Source organism: Stigmatopora nigra, chromosome 20 (assembly GCF_051989575.1).
Source record: "Stigmatopora nigra isolate UIUO_SnigA chromosome 20, RoL_Snig_1.1, whole genome shotgun sequence".
Classification (NCBI taxonomy): domain Eukaryota; kingdom Metazoa; phylum Chordata; class Actinopteri; order Syngnathiformes; family Syngnathidae; genus Stigmatopora; species Stigmatopora nigra.
Genome location: NC_135527.1, coordinates 9,137,255 through 9,157,591, shown reverse-complemented (window position 1 = coordinate 9,157,591; position 20,337 = coordinate 9,137,255). Strand labels below are relative to the sequence as shown.

The window sequence follows — 20,337 nt, the reverse complement described above, 5'->3', positions numbered from 1 at the left end:
ATAATTTTAAAAAACACTATTGTTCCAAAAAAAAATGTTAAGCTTTGTTCTATTTTGTGCAGTGGATAAATAACAAACAGAAAATTGAAAGATGGAAACATAATCTATTTCAAAAGTAATATACAGTACATGTAAATATCATAGAAATGAACAAGGCTGAAAATGCCATTGGAATGCATTGTGCTACTTTTGGAGTATTTACAAATAATTCGGGTTGTTTTAGAGGCATTTCGGGGTCACTTTTTACTCTGATATTGGCTTTCTTTCTATCATTTGGGGGTCTTTCGGGTCCTACACCAAATAATACTGTAATACTGGAGTAATACTGCCTTCTAGTGCACACTTGATGCTAGCTTGTGTATCAACCCGAGTTACATTTTTGAGTTGGTGGGGGTTACCTTGTCAAGGCTTTTTGGGGTGACTGGCCTTCATGAGGGCCTTAATGGCACGAGCCCTCATCTCTAGTTCCAGAAGTTCCAACTGCTGAATGGACGGCGGGCAGGGGGTGGCGCCGGAGGGGCGGCGTGGGGCGATGGCGGCAGGACGCTCCTCCGCTGGAGACAAAATCTCGCTGACGCTACGGTCAATGTCACTTTGGATGTCCTTTTTGCCACAGGTGGCGGGTTCGGGGTCGGGGGCGGGGTCTTGGCCACCGCTTTTTGTCGTGTCCATGGGCGGATCCTCCGCCGGGGCATCGATGTCGCTTTCGCCGGCGTGGATGACCAGGACATTGGCGTCCTCGGTGGGGACTGCGGCCTCTGTGGAAAAAAAAGACGCAGGTTTTATGAAGGTTTTTCCTATAGGATGACAATGTTTTGATGAATGCTAAAGCTTAGCTAGCTTATGATGCCCTTTGACCTTTGGGTGGTGACATCTCCATTTTTTACTTTGACTTTATTGTTGGACTTTCTGACATTTTTCACCCTTAGAGCTATATTTTATTGATCTTTTTGAAAGTATAAAAGCGGATCTTACCTTGCTGCGGCTGGTGGGTTTTTTCCGCTTCTTTAGCATCTACATTGTCTTTGTCGTCCCTTGGAGTGGAAATAAAATAAGATTTGACGTGAGTGAATTGATACAAGTGGCATTTAATCAACCTATTTTCACTTAAACAACACATTTAGGAAGCAACTGACTTCTTTTGCGTGCTCTGTTGGCCGTCGTCCTCCTCCTCTTTGGTCACTTCTTCCCCTAAAGAAAAAAACAAGACAGATCAGAGGGGAAGACGTCAGAGTAAAAAGAAGCCATTTTGCTACCAGATAGGATCTGCGCAATGTTCCTTTCCGAAATGGGCTCCAGTTGCTCGCAGCACAGTCGTCGGATCTCCTCAAAATTCAAATCCTAACGGGATGAGGACAGTATGATCAGAAATGGGATCCATTTTGGACTCGAGCGCCGGCGGCGCTTTACTTTGAAAGGCTCGGGCAGCATCCTGCGTAGTTTCTTTTCGCCCAGCACTACAAAACACTGCTCCAGCATCCTCTTCTTGTCACTAACGTAGGCGCTAATGGGCTTGAAGGCTACCCCGAGATCGAGTCCGCCTTCCTCGATGTCACTGCCGACCCTGTCGAGCTCCGGGTCGGCTAACTCGTCCTGGATTCAACGCCATGCTCAATTTAGCGATCGTCCCGCCCCCCACAAACAAAGCCAAGTGTTAATAAATGTCTTACCTCGACGTGGCTTTCGGCACTTCGACGCTTACTGTTTCGATGACGCTCGTCAGAGGCTGGGTGTTTCCTTTTCTTCTCGCTCTCGCTGGATTTCTTTTTGAGCATTTTTGAGCTGCAGGAAAACAAAAATAGCGACCACGCTTCGCACGGAAATGGTCAGCTGTCAAGAACCGGTGTTGTTTGCAATTACGCATGCGCGAAGCATTCGTCACGTCCTCTCAAGCGATAAATGAAGTTACGTACCATTGTTGCCACACCAATAGTGTCCGCCAGAGGGCTTATGCCTGGCGGACACTTTTGGTATTGCAACAACCAAGGAGTGTTTTTTCCTTTCTGAACCCCCTTAAAAATGTAAAAGGCTCTTTTCAATCAATTTTCAGCAATTTGATGTATTTTTAAACAAAATTTGTTTCTTATTTGAATTGAATAGACGAAACTATATCAATTTTAATTGGATTATTCAGTTTCAAAAGTGTATTTGGCCTTAAAAATAGTTAAAACGATTCAAATCAGCCCTCTACTTTTTGGGATTGTTGTTTATGCTTAAGAAAATAAATGTTCCCCATTTTTGCAATAAAAAAAGGAATGCCTTTCTTTGGGTGGTCAACACTGCTCTTGTTGTTGCCGTCGTCCGAGGCGTGTTCTGGGGGTGACGAGGCGGAGCTTTAGGGGGCTTAGCCAGCGGACGAGGGCGTCGCAGCTATTTTGAAAGTGACCCACCTCATTGGGGCAGCCAACTGTGCAGCTGTCAGGAACCATGACTGAAGATGACCGATTCGGTGGTCGTGGAGGGATACGCCAGACTCAAAGACGGGAAAAAGGTAACATCTCCTTCCATCTTAAAGTCTTCTTTCATACTTGAGCTTTTTTGATGGGGTGGCCTGTCATCCACAGTGGAAAACTAGATGGGTCGTATTCCGCAAGCCGTCTCCTGTCGCAGGTGAGAGAAAAAAAGCAAACAGAACAAACGTCACCAATGTTTTGGGGTCTTAAAAGTGGGTCAAAGTTAGGAAAATGATGTATTTTTAACATTGTCATGACCTAACATGGCCTAAAGTGGCGAAGCAGTGATTTGAAGTTGTTCCGCATTCTCACCCGGGTGCTCTGACACCCTCCAGATTGCCTGCTCCTGCTAGTTTTTAAAGACAAGGCGGACAAGAGCGAGGAGGAGGAGCTTGCCCGAGTCACCCTGGAGGAAATCTGCGGCCTGGAGAGTGGCGGACGCTGGGGTGAGGGCGCCGCCCCCTTCGCGCTGGCCCTGGTTTGCCTGAGCCAGACGGCCGTGCTGGCCTTCCACAGCGAGGAGACGCTGGCGGCGTGGGAGCTCCGCCTCCGCCACTGCCTAGGAGAAGGTCAGACCAGCCTCCACGCATTCAAAATACCACAAAAAATGATCCCAAACAAAGAAGATTGGCGGCTAATTTCAGTCTGATAGCTAACCGCTAATAACAACAGCAAAAAAGTATTTGTTTTTAGCCCCGGGCTAGCTCCCATTAGCTTTAAAGCTGCGCTACAATTGAAGCCGTATCCAATGAGATTTTGCCACCGCCCAGTTCACCGCTTTAACGTGGGCGTGTTGGCGGGAACCAAACTGGAGAAGGGCCCTGCGACCCTTCACCTGTGCAACAACTTGCTGGCCCTGACGCGGGACACGCCCCCCGTGGTGGTGGGCCACTGGAACCTCCCGGACCTGCGGCGCTACGGGCCCGTAGCTGACGGATTTGTGTTCGAGGGAGGGACCCGCTGTGGTTTTTGTAAGTCTAAAGAAATGGCTCTTGACAATAAATATTGAACCTGGGGAGCTCGTTGTCGCTATCCACGCTAACGGCGGCGTTCTACCTACGCTCCACAGGGGCCGGCGTTTTCCTGCTGGCGTCTCCCGAGGGCGAGCAGATCAGTTTTTTGTTCGACTGCATCGTCCGGGGCGTCTCCCCGACCAGGGGTCCTCGCGGCCTGCTCCCCGTCCCGCCAGGTCAGTCGTGTCCGAGGTGCCTGATCAAAATGAAACAAAAAGTCATTTATTTTCTGGCTTGGAGAAGGTACAAATCCTAATCAACACAAACGACGGCTATATTGGAAGAGTACGAGCTGGCGTCAAAGGGGTCAACGTTGTCGCCGCGCTGGCGTTAAACGCTTACGGCGCTATTAATAAACCGTGTGGTGTTGCTCAAAGGCCCCGCGTGACCTTCTGCAAGGGCGCGCTGGCCAAAGCCTTATTTTGACATGGAACCATGACTAGATTTCCAGTTCCCATGCTGGATTTGGCTTGACTGCGTCCGCTCAAATACTTTTCCAGATGTGGCGACCCATCGGAGCAGCTTGGAGGAGCGTCTGAACCAGGAAACGCGGGAACTGGAGAAGCGCCTGAGCGTCCTGTCCAATCGCAACAGCGCAGGTATGCCACGTTCCTCCGTGAAAACCGTGCTTCGGCCAATCACGTATCTCGTTCGCAGCGCCGCCCGGAGACGACGACCGCAGCCTATCCGGGTCCTCGGAAAACTCCGACGTCGGCGTCCTCAACCGTTTGACCGTCTGGACCCCGTCGGACGGCAAAGAGGAGAAAGCCTTGGCCGACCGGGGTGCCGGAGCCCAGCCTTCGGGAGTCGAAGACCCAGGGAGGCTTCTGGGGAGCGGTCGCCGGAGCTCTTTAGACAGCGGCATGGCCACGGGTAGCCACTCCTCTTCTTCTGGGAGTTTCTCCTCCTGCACTGAAAGCCTGGACGCTAGCGTGGGTCCGGATTTTGGCCCGGTTTTTAGCCTGACTCCTCCCCATTTGGCCCGAGAGCTCCGCCCCTGTGGTTGCCCCATTGTTGGCGGACTTGAATACAAAGTACCCACCCAGCTCAGGTATCTGTACGACACTCCCAGGACTCTGGTGAGGGACCACGCTACGTTGGCTAAAGACTCTGATGATGATGATGATCCTGTAACAGAGTCTTTAAAGGGGAGCTCTGGGGGTCTCCTCCAAACCTGGGCCAGGTCGCAAATCGGCAAAATGGGGGCCACGCCCTCCGCTGACAATCCTGAATGGGGAACAACCAAAAGCATCTTGACCGTCTGCTCGCTATGCGGGGGACTTCAGGTGAGGCGCTCATTCCCACATGAAGCACCAGTGGGAGGCGGCCTAGCAATTTGAAACTTTAAGAGTTTACACATCAGGGCTTGTTGTCAAGCCTAACATATCTTTTCGCAGGGGGTCCCCTTCCATCCCGCCAGTGGCGCCACCATACCCGCGTTACCAGGTAGGCGCCATTACCAAACAAACACTTAGCCTGGGCATTTTGCATCTCATTAGCTCAATTCATAGGCATGTTGTGAGTCATTGTAAAATATTTCAAAATGTCTCTCTTTCCCACATTGGAACTCATGCTAGATTTCTTTTGGCCAGACAAAAGGCCCAATGGCAGGGAGGGGCGGGGCCAAGCTGATCCCGCTTACGAGGTCATGGAGGGTCGAGTGCCGGAACCAAACTCAGAGGTAAATTTGTTTTTTTTTTTTGCAATCGAAGCTAATTGACTTTAGCGACCGTCATGGCGGTCCCAATATGTCTTCTGGCAGGGGGGTGACAAAAGCAAGTACGAACTGATGCTGGGATGCGAAGGTGAGGCTTCCACTCATTCCAAATGATCACCAAAACATGGACAAGATTGCGTTATTACATACCTGGGTGATGCGTTCAAGTCCCACGTTGCTTTCAGGCGGCGTGGGGGCCTTCCCTTGGGAAAGGCCCGCTATCAACTACGTCAATATTCCGGTCAGTCCCACGTCCAAGAAGGAGCTCAATTACATGGAGGTGGAGCTTCGGGACTCTGCCGGCCGGGGGCTCGCGTCTGGACAAAATAAGGGTGCGTTTGGGGGGCGGAGTCAAAGTTTTGGGCTTCTAAATTTGCTAATATGCTATTTTTCTGGGTACGGGCAGGGAAGGAATCCACCAAGTACGCTCAGATCGACATCACTGCCACGGAGACGGCCCACAAAGTGGGTACCCAGCATGCACTGGGGCGCCAGGAGGGTCTGCACACCCTGGAACGGAGAAAAAAGGGGACGCCCCATTGACCCGGAGGACCAGTTGAACAAAAATTTGGAATTTAAGTCTTGATGCTAGTTGCTAATGCCGTGCGTGTCAACATGTATATTGGAATATGATTTTTTTTATAGCTGTAAATAGTGGATTTGATTGATGTGTTTGGAAATGAGACAAATTAAATTTTAAATCCTGAAGCTGTTTGGGTCACTAAAAAGTGACTTGAAAAAGAGTCTACATGCCAGATAGGGTCTCTGACCTCTGACCTTTCACCCTCTTTTTGAACCTGTCCTCCTGACTTTTTGGCTCCTCCCTAAAATCAAGGAAAACAGACAACATGCAGTCGGAACATCGATACTTTTGACGTAAAGAATGACAACATAAAAGGTCATTCTTTTAACTGGAGTGTTTATTTGGGCGTGCGCTCGTGACATCAAATAAGGAAAAAACAACCGGAAAATCTGTCAACAGGTCAATTCCTAATTCCACCATCAGGTAAAAAAAAGGGAAAATGGATGTGTGTGGACTGTACAGGTTTAAAGATGGCGGGCTAAGCAGGAAAAAAAAAACTAGCGTGTCAGGAGCATCCAAAGGGGGGCGGGCGCTCCCGGACGGTTAAAGTAGTCCCACCACTTGGGTTTTTCCACCCTTTCCGGGGCGCGGCGGCCAGCTTCCAGCCGGAGGTAGCGTTCGTACTGGTTGTCGGGGTCGAAGCGCAGGTAGGCGGCCCGGGCGGCGTCTTCCTCCGCCTCCCGCTCGGACTCCGGCTCCGCCTTCTCCAGAATGAAGTCCACCCGGCCGGCCGAGTGCATGATGGGGGGCAGGTGGACTTTCTTGGCCGCTCGGGAGTAACCCGGAGCCCACGCCGACACGATGTGGATGCCCGGGCTGAGGAGGCGCCAGTACTCGCCATTTTCCGCTGGAAAATGAGAAAAAATGGCTAAGTAGACGGCTACGTTTGACATGGGGGAGTATATTACCCGCGGTGATGTCGTGGCGGATTCCTCGCACCGACACCCTGGCGCCTTTGATTCCGTTTCCCTCCGCGTCCCTGACGATGCCTTTGATGCCCCGGTGGACCTGGGGGGGTTTGGTAAGGGTGCGGCTGGTTAAAAGCCACGGAAAAGCAGCCCGTAGACGTGGGCGGGGCACTCACCGTTTCCAAGAAGGACAAAATGGACTCTTGGTTTTCGTGCCAGATGCCCAACAGCTCCTCCTCGGGTGGGAATTTCTCGCATCCCAGGTGCACTGTCACTTCCAAGCAGTTGGTGTGGAGGTAGTTGAAGTCTTGCATGCCTAGTAAAGGCAGGGAAAAAACACATTAGTTTTGGACCGGGCCGGTCCAGGCTGGGCTATCTAACCTCCGGTGTTGCTGGAGCGTTGCGCTCCGTTGACCGTTCCCCGGTGAGCGTCGGCGGAACTGGAGGCGCAGCGGGCGTGGCCGCCGTTCAGGGTTTCGTGCATGCTAGCGTAGCTTCTGGACAGGAACTTGAAGACCTGTCAATGAGATGTTGAGCTAGGAAACTAGTTTGGGTGGCCTTCATCAGAGCCAAAATGGTCGCACCTTGTCATCCGGCGTCGGCGAGAAGAGGTTCAGATCCTGCGGGTGCTTGGAGCGCTCGTACGGGTAGGACACGGCCAAGTCGCCGCCGGCAAAGTTAGCCGAGAGCACGAATGGGAGGGAGCGGATCCACTTCATCACCGAGTAGGTCTCGGGCGCCACCCGCCCGAACCAGTAGTGGTCCGGGATGGCCACGTGGTCGGTGCGGTAGCCCTTTTGACGACGCCGGGCGTACACCACCGAGGTCAGGTCGGGGAAGTTTCTGTTCAGGTCGATGTTTTGGGCGTTGTTGCGGCCCACGTTGCTCTGGGTGTAGCCCTGCAAAAAAAAAAAAAAAAAACATTAGCCAAAAAGCTAACGGGCGCCACGTCGACTTGAAACCCACCGCTCGGTCGTCGTCCTCATCCTGCCGCCCGAAGAGCGCCGCCTCGTAGCCGTCCGGGTTGACGGAGGGCAGGATGTGAATGCGGGTGGTGTTGAGCAGCGTGCGGACGCGCTCGTTGCCAAGGCGATACTCCGAGCACAGGTACTCCGCCAAGAAGAGCAGGATCTGGCGGCCCACCACTTCGTCGCCGTGAACGTTGCCCGTCAGCTTCACTTCTGGCTCCACTGTGGGGAAAGGTGGGAGGAGTTGGCGGCCACTCCCGGTGTCCTAGGGGGAAGGGGGCGGAGTCCACTTACGCAACTCGTGTCGGCCGGGGCTGTCGGAGAACTCGATGACCAGGAGATCTTTGCCTTCCGAGCTGCGGCCGATGCTGTACGTCTGGCAGATGTGGGCGCATTCCCGCGCCGTCTTTTTGAGGATGGCGTCGGCCTGGGCGTCCGATGTGTAGGCCATTTGGATTTGGGGCGGCGGTGGCGGCGCTTCCAGAAAGTCGTCCAGGGCGTCGGATGGCGCTGCTGCGGAGAGACATTGGGGGAGTTAGCAAAAATGTTTTTCTCTATTTTGAGTGTGGGAATTGTAAAAATAGTCATTGTGAAACTGAAAATAAGAAAAAAAAACATCTTTTTGAGCGGAAAAGCCGCTAAAAAACGTTGTGTCGTGCAAATGTAGTCCTAAAAGTAAAAAAGTGTTTTTGACAAAATTAGTCAATGTTATTTTATATTATACAGTATTTAATAAAGGTCATATTTTACTAGCCAAAAAATGAACACAGCTCAAGAATAAAAGTCCTCTTTAAAGAATGCATTTCTTGCAGAGTGCGGAAATTTGGCATGGGCGTTCCGTTTTGGCGCCAGAAAAGTCGACGAGACCAGACGAGAACATTCCAGTCCAGTCCCTCTCAAAAACAAAGTCCACTTTGGTTGTTTTTTAAATCAAAACAACATGAACGACTCTTTTGTCTTTGTCTTTGAAACCAAAAGGAATCAAGTGAGTGAGGCTCCAGCACAAAATTGAAAAAAATAGGGTTTGAGTCTGGGGAAATCCTCATTTTTTTTGTCAAACCTGCGGATACTCACCGGCCAGGTCTCCGATAGGATCGTAGCAGGCCTCCTGTTCACCGGCAAAGAATCGGTCGCAGTCCAGAAAGTAAGGCCAAGCCATGCGGATGGCCTGGAAAGCGGGCGCGCAGCGTTGGCGCGCCGCCTCGCAGCTCCGCCGACACGGTTTGAGCGCCAGGCCGGCCCGGCAGGACGGCGCCAACACGGAGCAACCCAGGAGGCGGGCCTCGGTGTGGCACTGGTCGCCCAGCAGCGTTTCCAGCACGCTCAGGAGGAGGTACTCCACGCCATTTTCCGCCTCCTCTCGACTGGCGTGGCCCAGCGGGTTGGGGAATAGCGTGTCCGTGTAGGCCGCGTCGGCGCAGTACGACAGTTGCATCTCCTCGCATTGCGCTGAAATTGATGGATTATTAAAAATGGGATGTTCATTATATATATATGCTACTTTAGTGTACTTACGTTTTTCTTCTACGATGGGCTTGCAGTGACCTGAAATAAAAAGAATATTGCCATTAGGATACAAATTGCAAACTTTTATTTCCCTCTACAAAAGCCCAATATGACTGAAACGTGTTTTTTTTTATCTAACTAAAAAATATTTTCCCACAACCCCCCCAAAAAGTGCATTAAAACTCAATGAGGGCGGGGCTGTATGGGCTTTTTCGATTGCGCAATAGCTGATCCAAAAGCCAAAGGCAAATCAGAGCATTAAAACGCGTGGAAAAAAAGGTGAAATAGCGCAAAAGAAAGCAAAAAGGAAGGAAAGTAAATTACCTCGTATGCCCGAATCGCATCGCGGGGGCGAAGCTGCCACCAGAACGGCGCAGCAAATTTGCAGCAAAATGCGCATTTTCCGCACTTTTCTGTCCGACGATGTGGCAAAATATTAGACGCCCCCCCCCCCTTCCCTCCCCTCGCGAAAGCGAATTTCTTCCAACCCCCGTGGCTTGATATCAAATTACAGGCGCGAATTTTGACAGATAAAAAGAATAAGCGCTCAGAAAAGTGCAGACTGCGCTCACGTGACGTCACGCAAGTCAATAGGGGGCGACGGCAGGAGCCAGGTATTGTTGTGATGACGTCATATTCGCGTGACACTGTTTTCGGGAGGTGGTTGGATTTTGGTGTCACGAAGGAATTTGGAGATTACTCCACAACAAGTCATGGGATTATTCAATTGGAAAATAATTTTATGTTATGAAATGGAAGCCGGTTACATTTTGGGGTCCTGAGGTCAAATTGGACGTTTGGGTAGAGGTTCACAGTCCTTTCTTAGTTTTGGCTTTTTGTTGCCATTGCAAAGGTCAAAGGTGCTCGTTCATCATCATCATCTTCTTCGGAGGTCGACTGGACTCTCGAAGCTCGCCCTCTCCATGAGCATAGTTGCACTTTTCGGCCACTAGAGGGCATCCCTCAGGATGGTGCAGGTGGAACCAGCACGTCCGGGTTTTTAGGGCGCCGGGCGGGGTGGGCGCCTTCCTCTTGCCGGGGGGTTTCTCGTCACGCCAGTCTCGGATTCGCACCGTCCCTCCTTCCACTGAGAGACAAACGCAGTTGGACGGACGGACGTCGGAAGGTCCAAAACAAATGAACTCGTACCTTGAAAAACTTGGTGGTTGTTTTTCAAGAGCGTCTGCAGACCGCCACACTCCTTTTTAAGCCGCTGGAGGATGTTGTCGCCCAGAAGCGCCACCACTTGGCCCACACGCAAACTGCCTAAAAAAAATTGTCTCACCACAACGCCGCAGGCGGTCGAAAACCGACCTCGTACCTCCTCGCTTCCAGCCCTCGGGGCAAGATGGCCTCTCGTCGGGCATTGCCAGAAGCGCGTGAGCCACGCGCAGTACCACGCCGTCCACCAGGTCCCGAGAGAGCGCCATGCAGTTTCGGACCACTTCCACTCGCTCTCGGGGACGGAAGCCAGACCCCCAGGCTTTGCCGGTGTCGTCGTCTACAGACGGCGACTGGCGGCTACGGATGAATTGGACGCGGCGTTCCTCCGCCTGGGCCTCGTCGCACGCCTCGTAGGTCCGCCTCCTTCCCAGCAGACACACCTGCAACGCCGCAATCTCTCATGTAAATCGAGATGTTATCAATGTGGCATTTTTGCGGCGTACCCGTTTTGTGGACGGAATCCTGAGGCAGTCCTCCCGCGTGCGGAAGCCGCACACTCGGCTAACTTCACCCACGAATCCCACGTATTCTTCGTACTGAGACTTTTGGCTGCATCGACGGCGGTACTTGCCGAAGAAGTCGAAGAAGCAGCAGGGTAGGACGAAGTAGCGGCACGAGTACGAGGACCTGGAAAGGCCCGGGGGGGCCACGTCAGGACGCGGCTCGGTCGCGGACCGACCGAGGGGGCGGGGGCACTCGCCTGGCCGCCATGACGGGAATCCACGGCGTCAGCTCGTCCGAGTGGTTCCCGATGAGCCAGTCTGTCTCTGGGAATAGGGAGCTCTCGCCTGGAACGATAGCCTGCTCCTGGAAAAGCGGGAGGAAGAAAGCGTTTGGCTATCTTAGCATTCGGCTAGCCTAGCGTTAGCTTCCGCTCGCTCACCTGCAGGATGGTGCCGGGGCCGTACATATCCCAGATTTTTCTTTTGCGGACGTCGATGCCCTTACCGGGGTGCTGCGGAAAAAGTTCCATCATCATTTTTATTTTTTTAAGTCAATTGGCAAATAGCAACCTACCCCTTCATTGGCAAGAATATGCACCAGGAGTCCGTTTCCGCAGCCCAGGTCCACAAAAGACTGCGGCGCCTGGACATGGCGCTTCGCTCGCTCCTCAGACCAAAGCACCTGCAAATTTAGTAGTGTGTTGCTATCTGGAAAAATGCTATTGCTATCGGTTTAATGGGAATTTTGGGGGCGATTCCGGGTCACAACCCACCAGGAGATAGGTGGCGATGGCGACATCTTCGTAAACAAACTTCTCCGGATCCGTCACTTCGGGCCATACCTAAATATGCAAAAAAAAAAATGAATAAAAAGAGTTGCGATGTTGACATTTGTAGCCACGCTAACCTTGACCATGGCCTTGTACTTATTCTTGAGTTGCTGGTACACCACGCCATACTTTTCCAAGGGTAGTAGCGACAAAGTGACGCCGGGCCAGCCGCCACCGCGGGGTACGGCGGCCCAGCGCGCCAACTTAGGCAGCAGGCAGCCGGACAGCCAGGGTAGCTTAGCGTACGCCACGCCGTCCGAGTGCCACGCCTCCGGCGCCCGCAGGTGCAGCTCTAACGCCCTTTTGGAAAGATGGACGTAAATGGAGGTCCTAAGCGTTGCATGGGGGGACGACTCACCATTGTGCCGAGTCATCCAGGCGCAGTTTGATGCTGTAAACGTTGTCCTCCTTCACAGACACTGAACCCGCTTCCACCTCCTCAAATGGGATAAACGTCACTTGTTGTCCGTCTGGGTCTGCGGCAAAAACAAATAAGAATCCAACAGGAAGACTACAAGTCATAGTACAAAAACAACAAAGACAAACAACACAGGCCGCGCAGAAGTTAGCTCATTAAAAATTCAAAACAATACCAATTAGTATAAAAACATTCCAGTCAATTTCTAGCCCAATTGTCAATGTTCAAGGCTCTCACCTTTGGCAACGAGTTCTTTTTGTTTCCGAGTCCCGTAAATGTCGACTTTGGGGATAAATGTCCTGACATGGGTGGACAGACATGTTTGGTGTTCGGTGTCGCCATTTTGGGTCAACAAACCCAACATTGCTTCGTGTTTTTCCTCACTTTCAGCCTCGTGAACGCCGCACAAGCGTTTGTTGACAACGTGAGGTTTTTGAATCCACACGTCCATTGCTGACCAAAAACCGTCAGGAAGGCTTTGACATTCCAACGGGAATTTAAATTCAAAGAATTTGCCCATCGTTTGGCGTCGGCGAGATCAAACGAGGGTTATTTTTTGTCGTTTAAACCTTCTCCCAAATGTCTATAAATTACCGCATTTTTTGCAAGAAGCCATAAACAATCACTTAAAATCAACAAATTAACCAACTCACGTTTGAAGACGAAAAAATAAGCAAAAGTGAATAGAAACCATGCGTAGCTATTTTCTCCTCAAGTATCGATGCAGTCGCTGTGTGATGACGTAACGTCGCGCAAACGTGTCTTGATTGAAGGCGTTTTTTTTCCTTAATTATTTTTTAAAATTGAATTCAAACAAAAACACACGTACTTGGTACTCATTCAGAAACCTAAAATATTGATTTTTATTCATCAGCTACGTTCCAATATTGTAATTTCAATTGTTAGTTATTACTATTGCTGTAATAGATTAATATTTCGACTTTAACTGCATTTGGTGATTTATTATGGCTATAATTTCTACAGAAACAACAAATAGTACATTTTGTGGTGAAAAACAAACATGTTTAACCCCTCACAATCCTCGACAAAACGTCACACGAGACTGGAAGTGCAAAGTTTCCAGCTTTACAGTCGAATAACATACACGTCAGTGCCTGTCAAAATCCAGTTGGACCTGTTTACCCTCACGCAGTTCTGTCACAATCATTTTGGATTCTTTCTAATGTTCGAACACGAATACATTTCCAATGAATTTGGAGCTCCAGCGAAAAACAACTGACGTTTGCTCTGTAATTATCAATTTGTTTATTCATCTGGAATGCCATATTTCATGCTAACAAAATAAAGTACGAGATACCATCACAAGTATAAACCAACAAATGATTTTTGGAGTATAATCTGATTTGATATAAATCATTAAATCTGTTGGAATGTTTGTTGTGATTTTTTTTCTTTCCTTTGCGTGTCCACTCAGGTGAGGCAAGACCGGGAAAGGGGCGTGCCCTATCCCGGAAGTGTAGGAGGAGAAAAAGTTTCTCAGGCAGGTAAGATCTTCGAGTTTTGTTCCCGAATCCCACCGAACGATCTCTGATTGACATTCCTGAAGTTTCCCAGTGGCGAGAAGAAGCGATTTAGTGGACTTGGACCAGTTTTGAGGACAATCCAATCGATTTTTGTATGGATTAGACCACCTCCATTTGAACCGGATTGCGTTGAAGTGATTGTGTCGGAAGACTTGAGTCATTACACTGTCGTAGCGTATGATATCATATCCTGTTATGATCCTTATTAGTATAATGTGTAAGATTTGATTCATCTGGATTGAAAAATCGGAATAGAAAAAACAACAAGAAGAAAAAAGACCTCCATCAGGGTCATGCGGACATCTGGGAAAGGCCATTAACGCCAATGGAGCAGGACACGCAATGGCTCTATCAACTCCTGACCGAGGTTCAACTGGAGAAGTTCTACCTTCGCGTCCGCGATGGCCTCAACATCACACGCGTGGAGCACTTTTCCTACGTCAAGGAATCCGACCTGGAACACGTCGGGATCAGCAAACCGGGTAAAGCCAGTCGCCGGGCAGAATTACGGTTTGGCGCCGTTGTCGTGTTGTCACGCTCAAACATGTTTGTGATTTTGGGAGGAAGCCCAAAGAAGATTATGGGATGCGCTGAAACGTTACAAGTCTTCCCGAGGATGGCGCTCGTGGGTCCCCAAGGTTTGTGGCCACCCCGCTCAAAAGAAAAACTACTCCAAAGTTCTCACATTGAGCCGTCCGTGTTGATTTTGTGTGCTCAGGGCTTTAGCTTTAGCGCTCGCAGTCCCGAAGGCGCGGACCCCGGCTCGGAAGCCCCCAGGCCGGCCCTGCCCAGTCTCATCCAGGACAGCGAGCTGGTTCTCGGGGAGAAGTTGGGCTCCGGGTCCTTCGGGGTGGTCAAGAAGGGCGAGTGGCATACCCCCGCCGGGCGAGTGGTAAGAAAAAGCACAACAATGCGGCCTAGGCTAACCTTCTTTGCGTTCCAGCGCTGACCACCCGTGACTGTCATGGCAGATACCCGTGGCGGTGAAATCCCTCCGCAACAGCATGTCCCGACACCCGGAGACCTTGACGGACTTTTTGCAGGAGGTGACCGGCATGCAGTCGCTGGACCACCCGCACATTATCCGGCTGTACGGCGTGGTCCTCACGCAACCCTTGAAAATGGTGAAAACAACGTAGTTAAAGCCTTCCATCGTGACAATTCAATTTATTTTAAAACCCAACAGGTGACCGAATTGGCTCCGCTGGGCTCGTTGTACGACACGCTACGTTCGCGGCAGTTCGAGTACCCGCTGGGCCGCCTGTGGCTGTTCGCCGGACAGATCGCGGCGGGCATGGATTACCTGGAGTCGAGGCGCTTCATCCACCGCGACCTAGCCGCTCGGAACGTCCTACTGGCGTCCAGGGACACGGTCAAGCTAGCCGACTTTGGTCTGATGAGGGGTCTGAGTCGCGACGCCGACCACTATGTCATGTCTCCGCACCGGCGCATCCCATTCGCCTGGTAAGCGCTCGGACCCAGCCGGGGCCCGGCCGGGCGTCAAACCCGCGGCAAACCCAATGTTAACCCTTCCCAGGTGCGCGCCGGAGAGTCTGCGGGTGGGTTCCTTCTCGCATTCCTCCGACGTCTGGATGTTCGGGGTCACCCTGTGGGAGATGTTCACTTACTGCGAGGAGCCTTGGTTTGGCCTCTCTGGAAGACAGGTACAAAATATTAATGACGGAGAACATGGGAGCACTCTGACCTTGTACCCCATTGGGTACAGATCCTGTGGCGGGTGGAGCGGGAAGGCGAACGCCTGGAGAAACCGCCCGACTGTCCTAAGGAGATGTACGCCATCATGCGCAAGTGCTGGGCGTGCAATCCGTCCGAGCGCCCCAACTTCGCGCGACTCATGGCCATGGTCAAAGAGGCCAAGCCCGCCGAGGTGCAAGTCGCCCGCGAGTTCTCGGAAGCTAGGAAACTGGCGCTGGTGCCCGGAGACATGGTCACCCTGGTGGAACACGGGTAAGCCCGCTTGAGGGTAAAAGGTGGTGGTGCGGAAACGGGACCCGACGTTGGCTACGTCCCCCACGCAGGCTGGAGTTCGGCGAATGGCGCGGCCAGAATCAGAGGACGCTGGCAGTGGGTTGGTTTCCTCCCAGCGTGGTGGTGCCGCCGGTTCCGTCGCCCGACCCCGTTGGCAATTTCATCTCGCACCCCTTGAGGGGCAGCCTTCACCACGCCTCTCACGGGGACACCCACCCAGACCGCAGCTGGGGAGCACCCGAGAAGCTGGACGAGTCAGTCCACCCGCCCAAGACGTCCCCATCTACTTTGAGGAACTGACTCCATCTTGTGTGTGTGTGTGCAGAAGCTTCAGAGCGACCACTGGCAGGGTGAAGGCGGGCTCCAATCTGCTCAAAATGTCAGGTAACACATCTTCTGAAGGCCGCTACGTCCCAGTTATTTTCCCGCAGTGAGGCCAGAACTTTCCGCAGGACTTTCCCGGAGCCTGGAGTCGGTTCTGAGCAGTCACGAGAGCCAGGCGCCCCCGTCGGCCCCCCAGGGCAGGTCCAACTTGATAGCGGGGACCCGCAGCGTGGTGGTCCACCAAGACCCCCGGCGCTTCAGCGAGGCCAATGTGGCGCCACCCCCACGTCCGCCGCCGCCTAACCTCAAGCGCATTAACTGGAAGCCCCAGCGAAAGGCCACCACGCAGCCGGTTCCCTCCCCGTGGTCGCCCCCGTCGCCGTCGGCGGGGGTCGTCAACCTGCTGAAAGTCCCCCAGCTGGCGGCGCCGGCGGGAGGCGCCAACCTGCTGAAAGTGCCTCAGTTGGCGGGGGGTGCCAACCTGCTGAAAGGCTCCCAGCTAGCCCGTTCCTCGCCTCAGCTGGACGAAGTGGGAGGAGACAGCAGGGAGCGCCTTCGCGACAGAGAGAAACCCGCACGAGAAGCGCTGGTATCCCAGGTAACACCACTTTTTTTCGGTTCAATTGGGCCGTCTGGCCACGTCTAAGAGGTTTGCGGCGCTCAGGTGATGGAAGGCGTCCACGGCGTGACCACGGAGGAGGCTCACGCCGCGCTGCAACGCAACGATTGGAACCCCCAGCGGGCCGAGCAGCAACTGAAGGCAAGTCAATTGGCTGGCATTTGGGTGACTTTTGGAGCCAAAGTCTGCTGCTAACACATCTTTTTTTAACGAGTGTGGTTTTGTTGCAGTTGGAACAACTCTATTCGCTGAGTCTGTGTTCCATGGAAGACTGCCTGAGGCTCCTGGAACGCTTTCAGTGGAACCTGCAGTTAGCCAGTCGCTACTTGCTCCGCTGGTCGCGCGAAGATCGCTCCGCTTCCGCCGACCGACGTGTGTAAAAACCTCACTTTTTCCATTTCTTTTTTTTATACAAATCTATATCAACAGTATATTACCAGTATATTATTCTGATGAATAAACTCATTTCATAACTATTTTTGCAATCTTTTTTTCATTCAAAATCAGACGTGTATGTATATAACATTTTTTTATTATAATAAATGTATACAATGTATTCTCAGAGTAATAACTGCATGAGTTAGTAAGTAGTATTTTAAATATAGTCATTAAAGGCAATAGATTCATATGAAAATATCTGAGTTAGATACTAAAGTTCATGAAATAAAGCATCTGGTATAGAGTTTTACAAAAATGAGTTGCATGGATTTATAACTAACTGGCCAATAGTGCAAAATATGCAATTTAAAAATAAAAACTACAAATGTCCACTTTTTCCTGGCCTTGAAATATCAAAAGAAGGGAGATTAGCAACGGCTGTGTATTAGCCTTAGCATAAACATGCATGAGGTCAAATGGCAAAACAATAAGGCACTTACATTGGAATATTTCTCAAAATGTGGACTTTGAAAAGACGGACGGACGAACGGACGCTTTAGGAAAAGACGGTGCTGCGCTGATTGGCCTCGCCCACCTTCTCAAAGAACATAAAATCCTGGAAGACGACAAGGACCAGACACTCAGCTTGGGATTTTACGAGAGAGGAAGAAAAAAGGAGAAGAAAAAATACGTACAATGAGGAAGCAGGCGCCCAAGAGGACGGCTTTCATCTTCACGTCCATGTTCAGCGGGAACTGGATGCCAAAGTTGTCCGTGTCGGTGAACACTTCCTTCATGAGGCCGCTCCACTGCTTGCTGATGCGTCCGATGGGCGGGCCGCCTTCTTTGCCGCTCAGCTGTCAAACCAAAAACAATTTGGAATTTGGAGCCGGAAAAGGACTTTTGCTGCGCATCTCACCTCAAAGTTGACATCGCTACAGCAGTTGCAGGCAAAGCAGGGCCCTTCCAGCTTCATCAGGGTCTCCTTGTTGGGCCCCTGGATGGAAAAACGGGGCAGGAAGGGGTGCCAGTCTTGCTTGACGTAGCCCACCGTGGTTCCCGGGGGTGCTTGCACCTCCATCTGTCCACCATACAACTTTACGTTAGGATCTAGCTCCACCAATAGGCCAAATATTGTATTGTCCAGAGTACAAAAAAGCCAATGAATGTCCTGACAATACAATATGCAATACACATCAAGTCAAAATAAGGTTTTTGTCATTTGTTTTGGTATTTACCGACTTATTGCATTTGGCTCATTGCAAAATTCCACGGAATTTTTTCAACGTCCACAATACCAAGGGAGCTAATGAGCGTCCCGAGTTTGTTGTTAAGGAGCCAGACAAGAGGCCCTCAGTGAGCCCCGCGGAAGCCAGTCGCTCCTTTTTGCCCTCTTAAATCATGCCATCGAGGCTGCGCGAGCAGCCATTTTGGGTCAAAACGCCGTACGCTATTCGAAGGCCCCGTTTGAAACCTACCTCCTGCAAGCAGCACGGGCACCAGCAGGAGGCGCAGCGGAAGGGCCGGACCAGGCGGATGACCTCGCGGGAGCCGTTGTCCTTGATCTTCATGTCGAAACTGCGGAGGGATCCGCAACAGTTTCTGGTGCAGCAGTCGTTCTTCTCCTTGGCCGTGTAGATCTTCTGGCCCAAGCTGTTTTTGATCTCGTACTGGTTGTTGGTCTCGAAACCCAGGAATGCTGGGAAAAGAGGAGGGGTCAGCGCAAGACGGCCTTTCAGGGTCGACGTTTTGCCAACTACCTTCCACAAGCTCCACTTTCTGATGAATCAGAATCTGGTCAATCTGAAAGGGGCAAGGCCATAAAATGAGTTACGAGGTGCTCCGTGCCATAAAAATGTGGCAGAGGGTTCAAAGGTCAAACCCCGTGGCAATAAAAATACAAGTAAAAAAAAACACACGATCGAGAGCCGTCACCTGAGTGAGGTATTCGAGTCCCGGCGGAACCCCGACGGGGATCGCCGCGGCCGGCGCCACCGGTTGGACGCCGTGAGGGTCCCCGCCCATCTGTCCCGGTTGATGCATGACAGGGGAGGGTCCTTCGTTGTAGTCGAAGCTGAAGCCCGGAGGAGGGGCGGGCAGGCCAGGATCCCCGTAGCCTCCCTGAAATGCGGGGTAAGGAGCCACCGACTGGCCCCCTTGTGGTGACATGGGGTAAGGCCCCTGGGCGCCGTAATCTAGAAAAAAAAGAGAGGCAGGATATATGCTGTTTCTAAGGAATTTTACAATGGCCGACGCCCATATTGTAAATATGTGCTGATGTCTGATTGGGTCAGGGGTGTGGTTTCCTTGGTTCAATGTCATTGACGGCACTAGCTTGGACGTATAGTACTGTCAATGGCATGCAATGACTTTAATACTATAGAGGAACAAAATGACTAAAGTGTTTAAATTATTTTTGATTTTAATGTTATAAAATATTCATAAACAAAAAGGAAGTTGAGCAATAGCACTCACTTCCATTTAGGATGAAAGGCCAAGTATCAATTTTGGATGAAAGGTCAAGTATCAATTTTGGATGAAAGGTCAAGTATCAATTTTGGATGAAAGGTCAAGTTTCAATTTTGGATGAAAGGTCAAGTATCCATTTTCAATTGATGTCACCAAAATGGTTCCTTTGCGACACAGTTTCCGAGCCAGAAAAAAAAATCCAAATGTTCCTTTTTGAGATGTTTTCGTGAGCATAAAATTGTGGAGTTTTAAGTGTTACCGGTTTTTTTGTGTAAATACTGACCTGCCATAACGCCTGCGCTTCCGCTGACTTCCTAATAAAAAGAACAATAAACAATGAGGACAGTAAATTAAAGCAGAAATAATTCCGTTTTTAAAAACACCACGCTTACAAAAACACAACAAGCATGTTTTCTTTAGTAATATTTAAAAAAGTAAATGTGTTTAATGTTGGAACTACGCCACTTTTGCCGTACAGTAAACATAACACGGATGTTCATTTTTCCCCTTTTGTCCTTCGTGGCTCAAATTAGCTCACGAGAGAAAAACTAGAGTTTGTTTAACAAAAAGCCCGAAGCGAACTCACCTTTTTAGTTCTGGGAGAGCAACAGTTTGCGGTTACTCCAAGCGAGAGAAATGAGAGTTATCAGCCTCGAGGTTGGCCGTGTTCTTCCCGACAGTCTCGACGACTCCTCCCCGATAAAGCCCTTTCCCTCCTATTTTGGGGGGCCGGGCGTTCTTCCTTCACTAAAAGTCACTAAAAATGGTCCATCCTATCGCTAATTTCAATATGAGGCCAATGGAAAAGGATAACATATCTAAATAAAGGCGTTTCCGTCTTTGAATTGTGTTGGGTTTCTTTTCATTCAATATGCGGTTATAATCGCTTCATCTAGTGACGTCATCAGGTCGCGCTGTTATGCCGCTAAAGTCCACAGGAGGGCGTTCATT

General features: G+C 50.8%; 6 protein-coding genes across 12 annotated transcripts; 2 read left to right on the top strand and 4 right to left on the bottom strand.

Annotated features, from left to right (window-relative positions):
- Window positions 1–84: 84 nt before the first annotated feature.
- Window positions 85–2,924, bottom strand: caap1 (caspase activity and apoptosis inhibitor 1). Its single transcript, XM_077741974.1, has 8 exons — window positions 2,766–2,924; window positions 2,391–2,601; window positions 1,671–2,313; window positions 1,411–1,593; window positions 1,257–1,341; window positions 1,137–1,191; window positions 976–1,034; window positions 85–758 (listed from the first exon to the last, which is right to left on the bottom strand). Exons 3-8 carry the CDS (start codon window positions 1,773–1,775, stop codon window positions 403–405), a joined length of 843 nt encoding a protein of 280 aa, XP_077598100.1. The 5' UTR covers window positions 1,776–2,313; window positions 2,391–2,601; window positions 2,766–2,924; the 3' UTR covers window positions 85–402.
- LOC144213480 (protein Dok-7-like) lies at window positions 1,265–5,843 on the top strand. Of its 4 annotated transcripts, none has more exons than XM_077741964.1 (12): window positions 1,265–2,491; window positions 2,565–2,610; window positions 2,789–3,022; window positions 3,224–3,424; window positions 3,523–3,642; window positions 3,967–4,065; window positions 4,124–4,752; window positions 4,864–4,912; window positions 5,059–5,147; window positions 5,229–5,271; window positions 5,369–5,515; window positions 5,590–5,843. In XM_077741964.1, exons 1-12 carry the CDS (start codon window positions 2,438–2,440, stop codon window positions 5,724–5,726), a joined length of 1,848 nt encoding a protein of 615 aa, XP_077598090.1. In that variant the 5' UTR covers window positions 1,265–2,437; the 3' UTR covers window positions 5,727–5,843. The 4 variants fall into 4 exon arrangements, with proteins under 4 accessions (XP_077598090.1, XP_077598088.1, XP_077598089.1 ...); XM_077741962.1 differs by having other exon boundaries at window positions 5,193–5,271; XM_077741963.1 differs by having other exon boundaries at window positions 5,044–5,147.
- Window positions 5,844–6,085: 242 nt separating this feature from the next.
- LOC144213652 (carboxypeptidase Z-like) lies at window positions 6,086–9,712 on the bottom strand. 2 transcript variants are annotated; one of them, XM_077742222.1, is made up of 10 exons: window positions 9,473–9,712; window positions 9,158–9,187; window positions 8,717–9,091; window positions 7,937–8,155; window positions 7,641–7,864; window positions 7,259–7,573; window positions 7,056–7,191; window positions 6,851–6,990; window positions 6,675–6,774; window positions 6,086–6,613 (listed from the first exon to the last, which is right to left on the bottom strand). In XM_077742222.1, the coding sequence occupies exons 1-10, from the start codon at window positions 9,546–9,548 to the stop codon at window positions 6,264–6,266; spliced, it is 1,965 nt and encodes a 654-aa protein (XP_077598348.1). In that variant the 5' UTR covers window positions 9,549–9,712; the 3' UTR covers window positions 6,086–6,263. The 2 variants fall into 2 exon arrangements, with proteins under 2 accessions (XP_077598348.1, XP_077598349.1); XM_077742223.1 differs by having other exon boundaries at window positions 7,937–8,152.
- Window positions 8,975–12,824, bottom strand: trmt44 (tRNA methyltransferase 44 homolog). 2 transcript variants are annotated; one of them, XR_013330048.1, is made up of 13 exons: window positions 12,301–12,824; window positions 12,004–12,121; window positions 11,723–11,945; window positions 11,589–11,657; window positions 11,390–11,497; window positions 11,256–11,327; window positions 11,073–11,179; window positions 10,816–10,999; window positions 10,470–10,752; window positions 10,298–10,414; window positions 9,916–10,235; window positions 9,158–9,187; window positions 8,975–9,091 (listed from the first exon to the last, which is right to left on the bottom strand). XR_013330048.1 is itself a non-coding variant. In XM_077742224.1 (11 exons), exons 1-11 carry the CDS (start codon window positions 12,581–12,583, stop codon window positions 10,003–10,005), a joined length of 1,797 nt encoding a protein of 598 aa, XP_077598350.1. In that variant the 5' UTR covers window positions 12,584–12,824; the 3' UTR covers window positions 9,868–10,002. The 2 variants fall into 2 exon arrangements, 1 of the variants encoding a protein (XP_077598350.1); XM_077742224.1 differs by lacking the exons at window positions 8,975–9,091; window positions 9,158–9,187 and having other exon boundaries at window positions 9,868–10,235.
- Window positions 12,825–13,530: 706 nt separating this feature from the next.
- On the top strand, window positions 13,531–17,015 carry tnk1 (tyrosine kinase, non-receptor, 1). The gene is made up of 12 exons (XM_077742051.1): window positions 13,531–14,089; window positions 14,175–14,245; window positions 14,326–14,499; window positions 14,579–14,731; window positions 14,794–15,071; window positions 15,145–15,271; window positions 15,334–15,575; window positions 15,647–15,850; window positions 15,922–15,980; window positions 16,049–16,518; window positions 16,585–16,680; window positions 16,770–17,015. The coding sequence occupies exons 1-12, from the start codon at window positions 13,933–13,935 to the stop codon at window positions 16,917–16,919; spliced, it is 2,181 nt and encodes a 726-aa protein (XP_077598177.1). The 5' UTR covers window positions 13,531–13,932; the 3' UTR covers window positions 16,920–17,015.
- A 36-nt stretch (window positions 17,016–17,051) lies between these two features.
- LOC144213520 (phospholipid scramblase 2-like) lies at window positions 17,052–20,267 on the bottom strand. 2 transcript variants are annotated; one of them, XM_077742025.1, is made up of 8 exons: window positions 19,973–20,267; window positions 19,670–19,700; window positions 18,853–19,112; window positions 18,678–18,720; window positions 18,396–18,616; window positions 17,837–17,998; window positions 17,613–17,774; window positions 17,052–17,533 (listed from the first exon to the last, which is right to left on the bottom strand). In XM_077742025.1, the coding sequence occupies exons 2-8, from the start codon at window positions 19,674–19,676 to the stop codon at window positions 17,474–17,476; spliced, it is 915 nt and encodes a 304-aa protein (XP_077598151.1). In that variant the 5' UTR covers window positions 19,677–19,700; window positions 19,973–20,267; the 3' UTR covers window positions 17,052–17,473. The 2 variants fall into 2 exon arrangements, with proteins under 2 accessions (XP_077598151.1, XP_077598152.1); XM_077742026.1 differs by having other exon boundaries at window positions 19,670–19,696.
- Between the last annotated feature and the right edge of the window lie 70 nt (window positions 20,268–20,337).

What these genes read in the sequence shown, in the direction of transcription:
- LOC144213480 (XM_077741961.1), top strand. Translation starts at nt 2,438, where the DNA reads ATGACCGATTCGGTGGTCGTGGAGGGATACGCCAGACTCAAAGACGGG. An exon ending in CAAGCCGTCTCCTGTCGCAG is followed by an intron (nt 2,611 to 2,788) that starts GTGAGAGAAAAA and finishes GACACCCTCCAG; the next exon opens with ATTGCCTGCTCCTGCTAGTT. An exon ending in GTCCAATCGCAACAGCGCAG is followed by an intron (nt 4,066 to 4,123) that starts GTATGCCACGTT and finishes TCTCGTTCGCAG; the next exon opens with CGCCGCCCGGAGACGACGAC.
- tnk1 (XM_077742051.1), top strand. Translation starts at nt 13,933, where the DNA reads ATGGAGCAGGACACGCAATGGCTCTATCAACTCCTGACCGAGGTTCAA. An exon ending in GCACCCGAGAAGCTGGACGA is followed by an intron (nt 15,851 to 15,921) that starts GTCAGTCCACCC and finishes GTGTGTGTGCAG; the next exon opens with AAGCTTCAGAGCGACCACTG. An exon ending in GAGAAGCGCTGGTATCCCAG is followed by an intron (nt 16,519 to 16,584) that starts GTAACACCACTT and finishes TGCGGCGCTCAG; the next exon opens with GTGATGGAAGGCGTCCACGG.
- caap1 (XM_077741974.1), bottom strand. Translation starts at nt 1,775, where the DNA reads ATGCTCAAAAAGAAATCCAGCGAGAGCGAGAAGAAAAGGAAACACCCA. An exon ending in GTGCCGAAAGCCACGTCGAG is followed by an intron (nt 1,594 to 1,670) that starts GTAAGACATTTA and finishes CGTTGAATCCAG; the next exon opens with GACGAGTTAGCCGACCCGGA. An exon ending in TGCTGCCCGAGCCTTTCAAA is followed by an intron (nt 1,342 to 1,410) that starts GTAAAGCGCCGC and finishes TCATCCCGTTAG; the next exon opens with GATTTGAATTTTGAGGAGAT.
- LOC144213520 (XM_077742025.1), bottom strand. An exon ending in GAAAGTGGAGCTTGTGGAAG is followed by an intron (nt 18,617 to 18,677) that starts GTAGTTGGCAAA and finishes CTCTTTTCCCAG; the next exon opens with CATTCCTGGGTTTCGAGACC. An exon ending in GTAGCGATGTCAACTTTGAG is followed by an intron (nt 17,775 to 17,836) that starts GTGAGATGCGCA and finishes TTGGTTTGACAG; the next exon opens with CTGAGCGGCAAAGAAGGCGG.
- trmt44 (XM_077742224.1), bottom strand. Translation starts at nt 12,583, where the DNA reads ATGGGCAAATTCTTTGAATTTAAATTCCCGTTGGAATGTCAAAGCCTT. An exon ending in ATATTCTTGCCAATGAAGGG is followed by an intron (nt 11,328 to 11,389) that starts GTAGGTTGCTAT and finishes CTTTTTCCGCAG; the next exon opens with CACCCCGGTAAGGGCATCGA. An exon ending in GGATTCCGTCCACAAAACGG is followed by an intron (nt 10,753 to 10,815) that starts GTACGCCGCAAA and finishes GCGGCGTTGCAG; the next exon opens with GTGTGTCTGCTGGGAAGGAG.
- LOC144213652 (XM_077742222.1), bottom strand. Translation starts at nt 9,548, where the DNA reads ATGCGCATTTTGCTGCAAATTTGCTGCGCCGTTCTGGTGGCAGCTTCG. An exon ending in CCCCGGCCGACACGAGTTGC is followed by an intron (nt 7,865 to 7,936) that starts GTAAGTGGACTC and finishes CTTTCCCCACAG; the next exon opens with TGGAGCCAGAAGTGAAGCTG. An exon ending in ACGCTCCAGCAACACCGGAG is followed by an intron (nt 6,991 to 7,055) that starts GTTAGATAGCCC and finishes TGCCTTTACTAG; the next exon opens with GCATGCAAGACTTCAACTAC.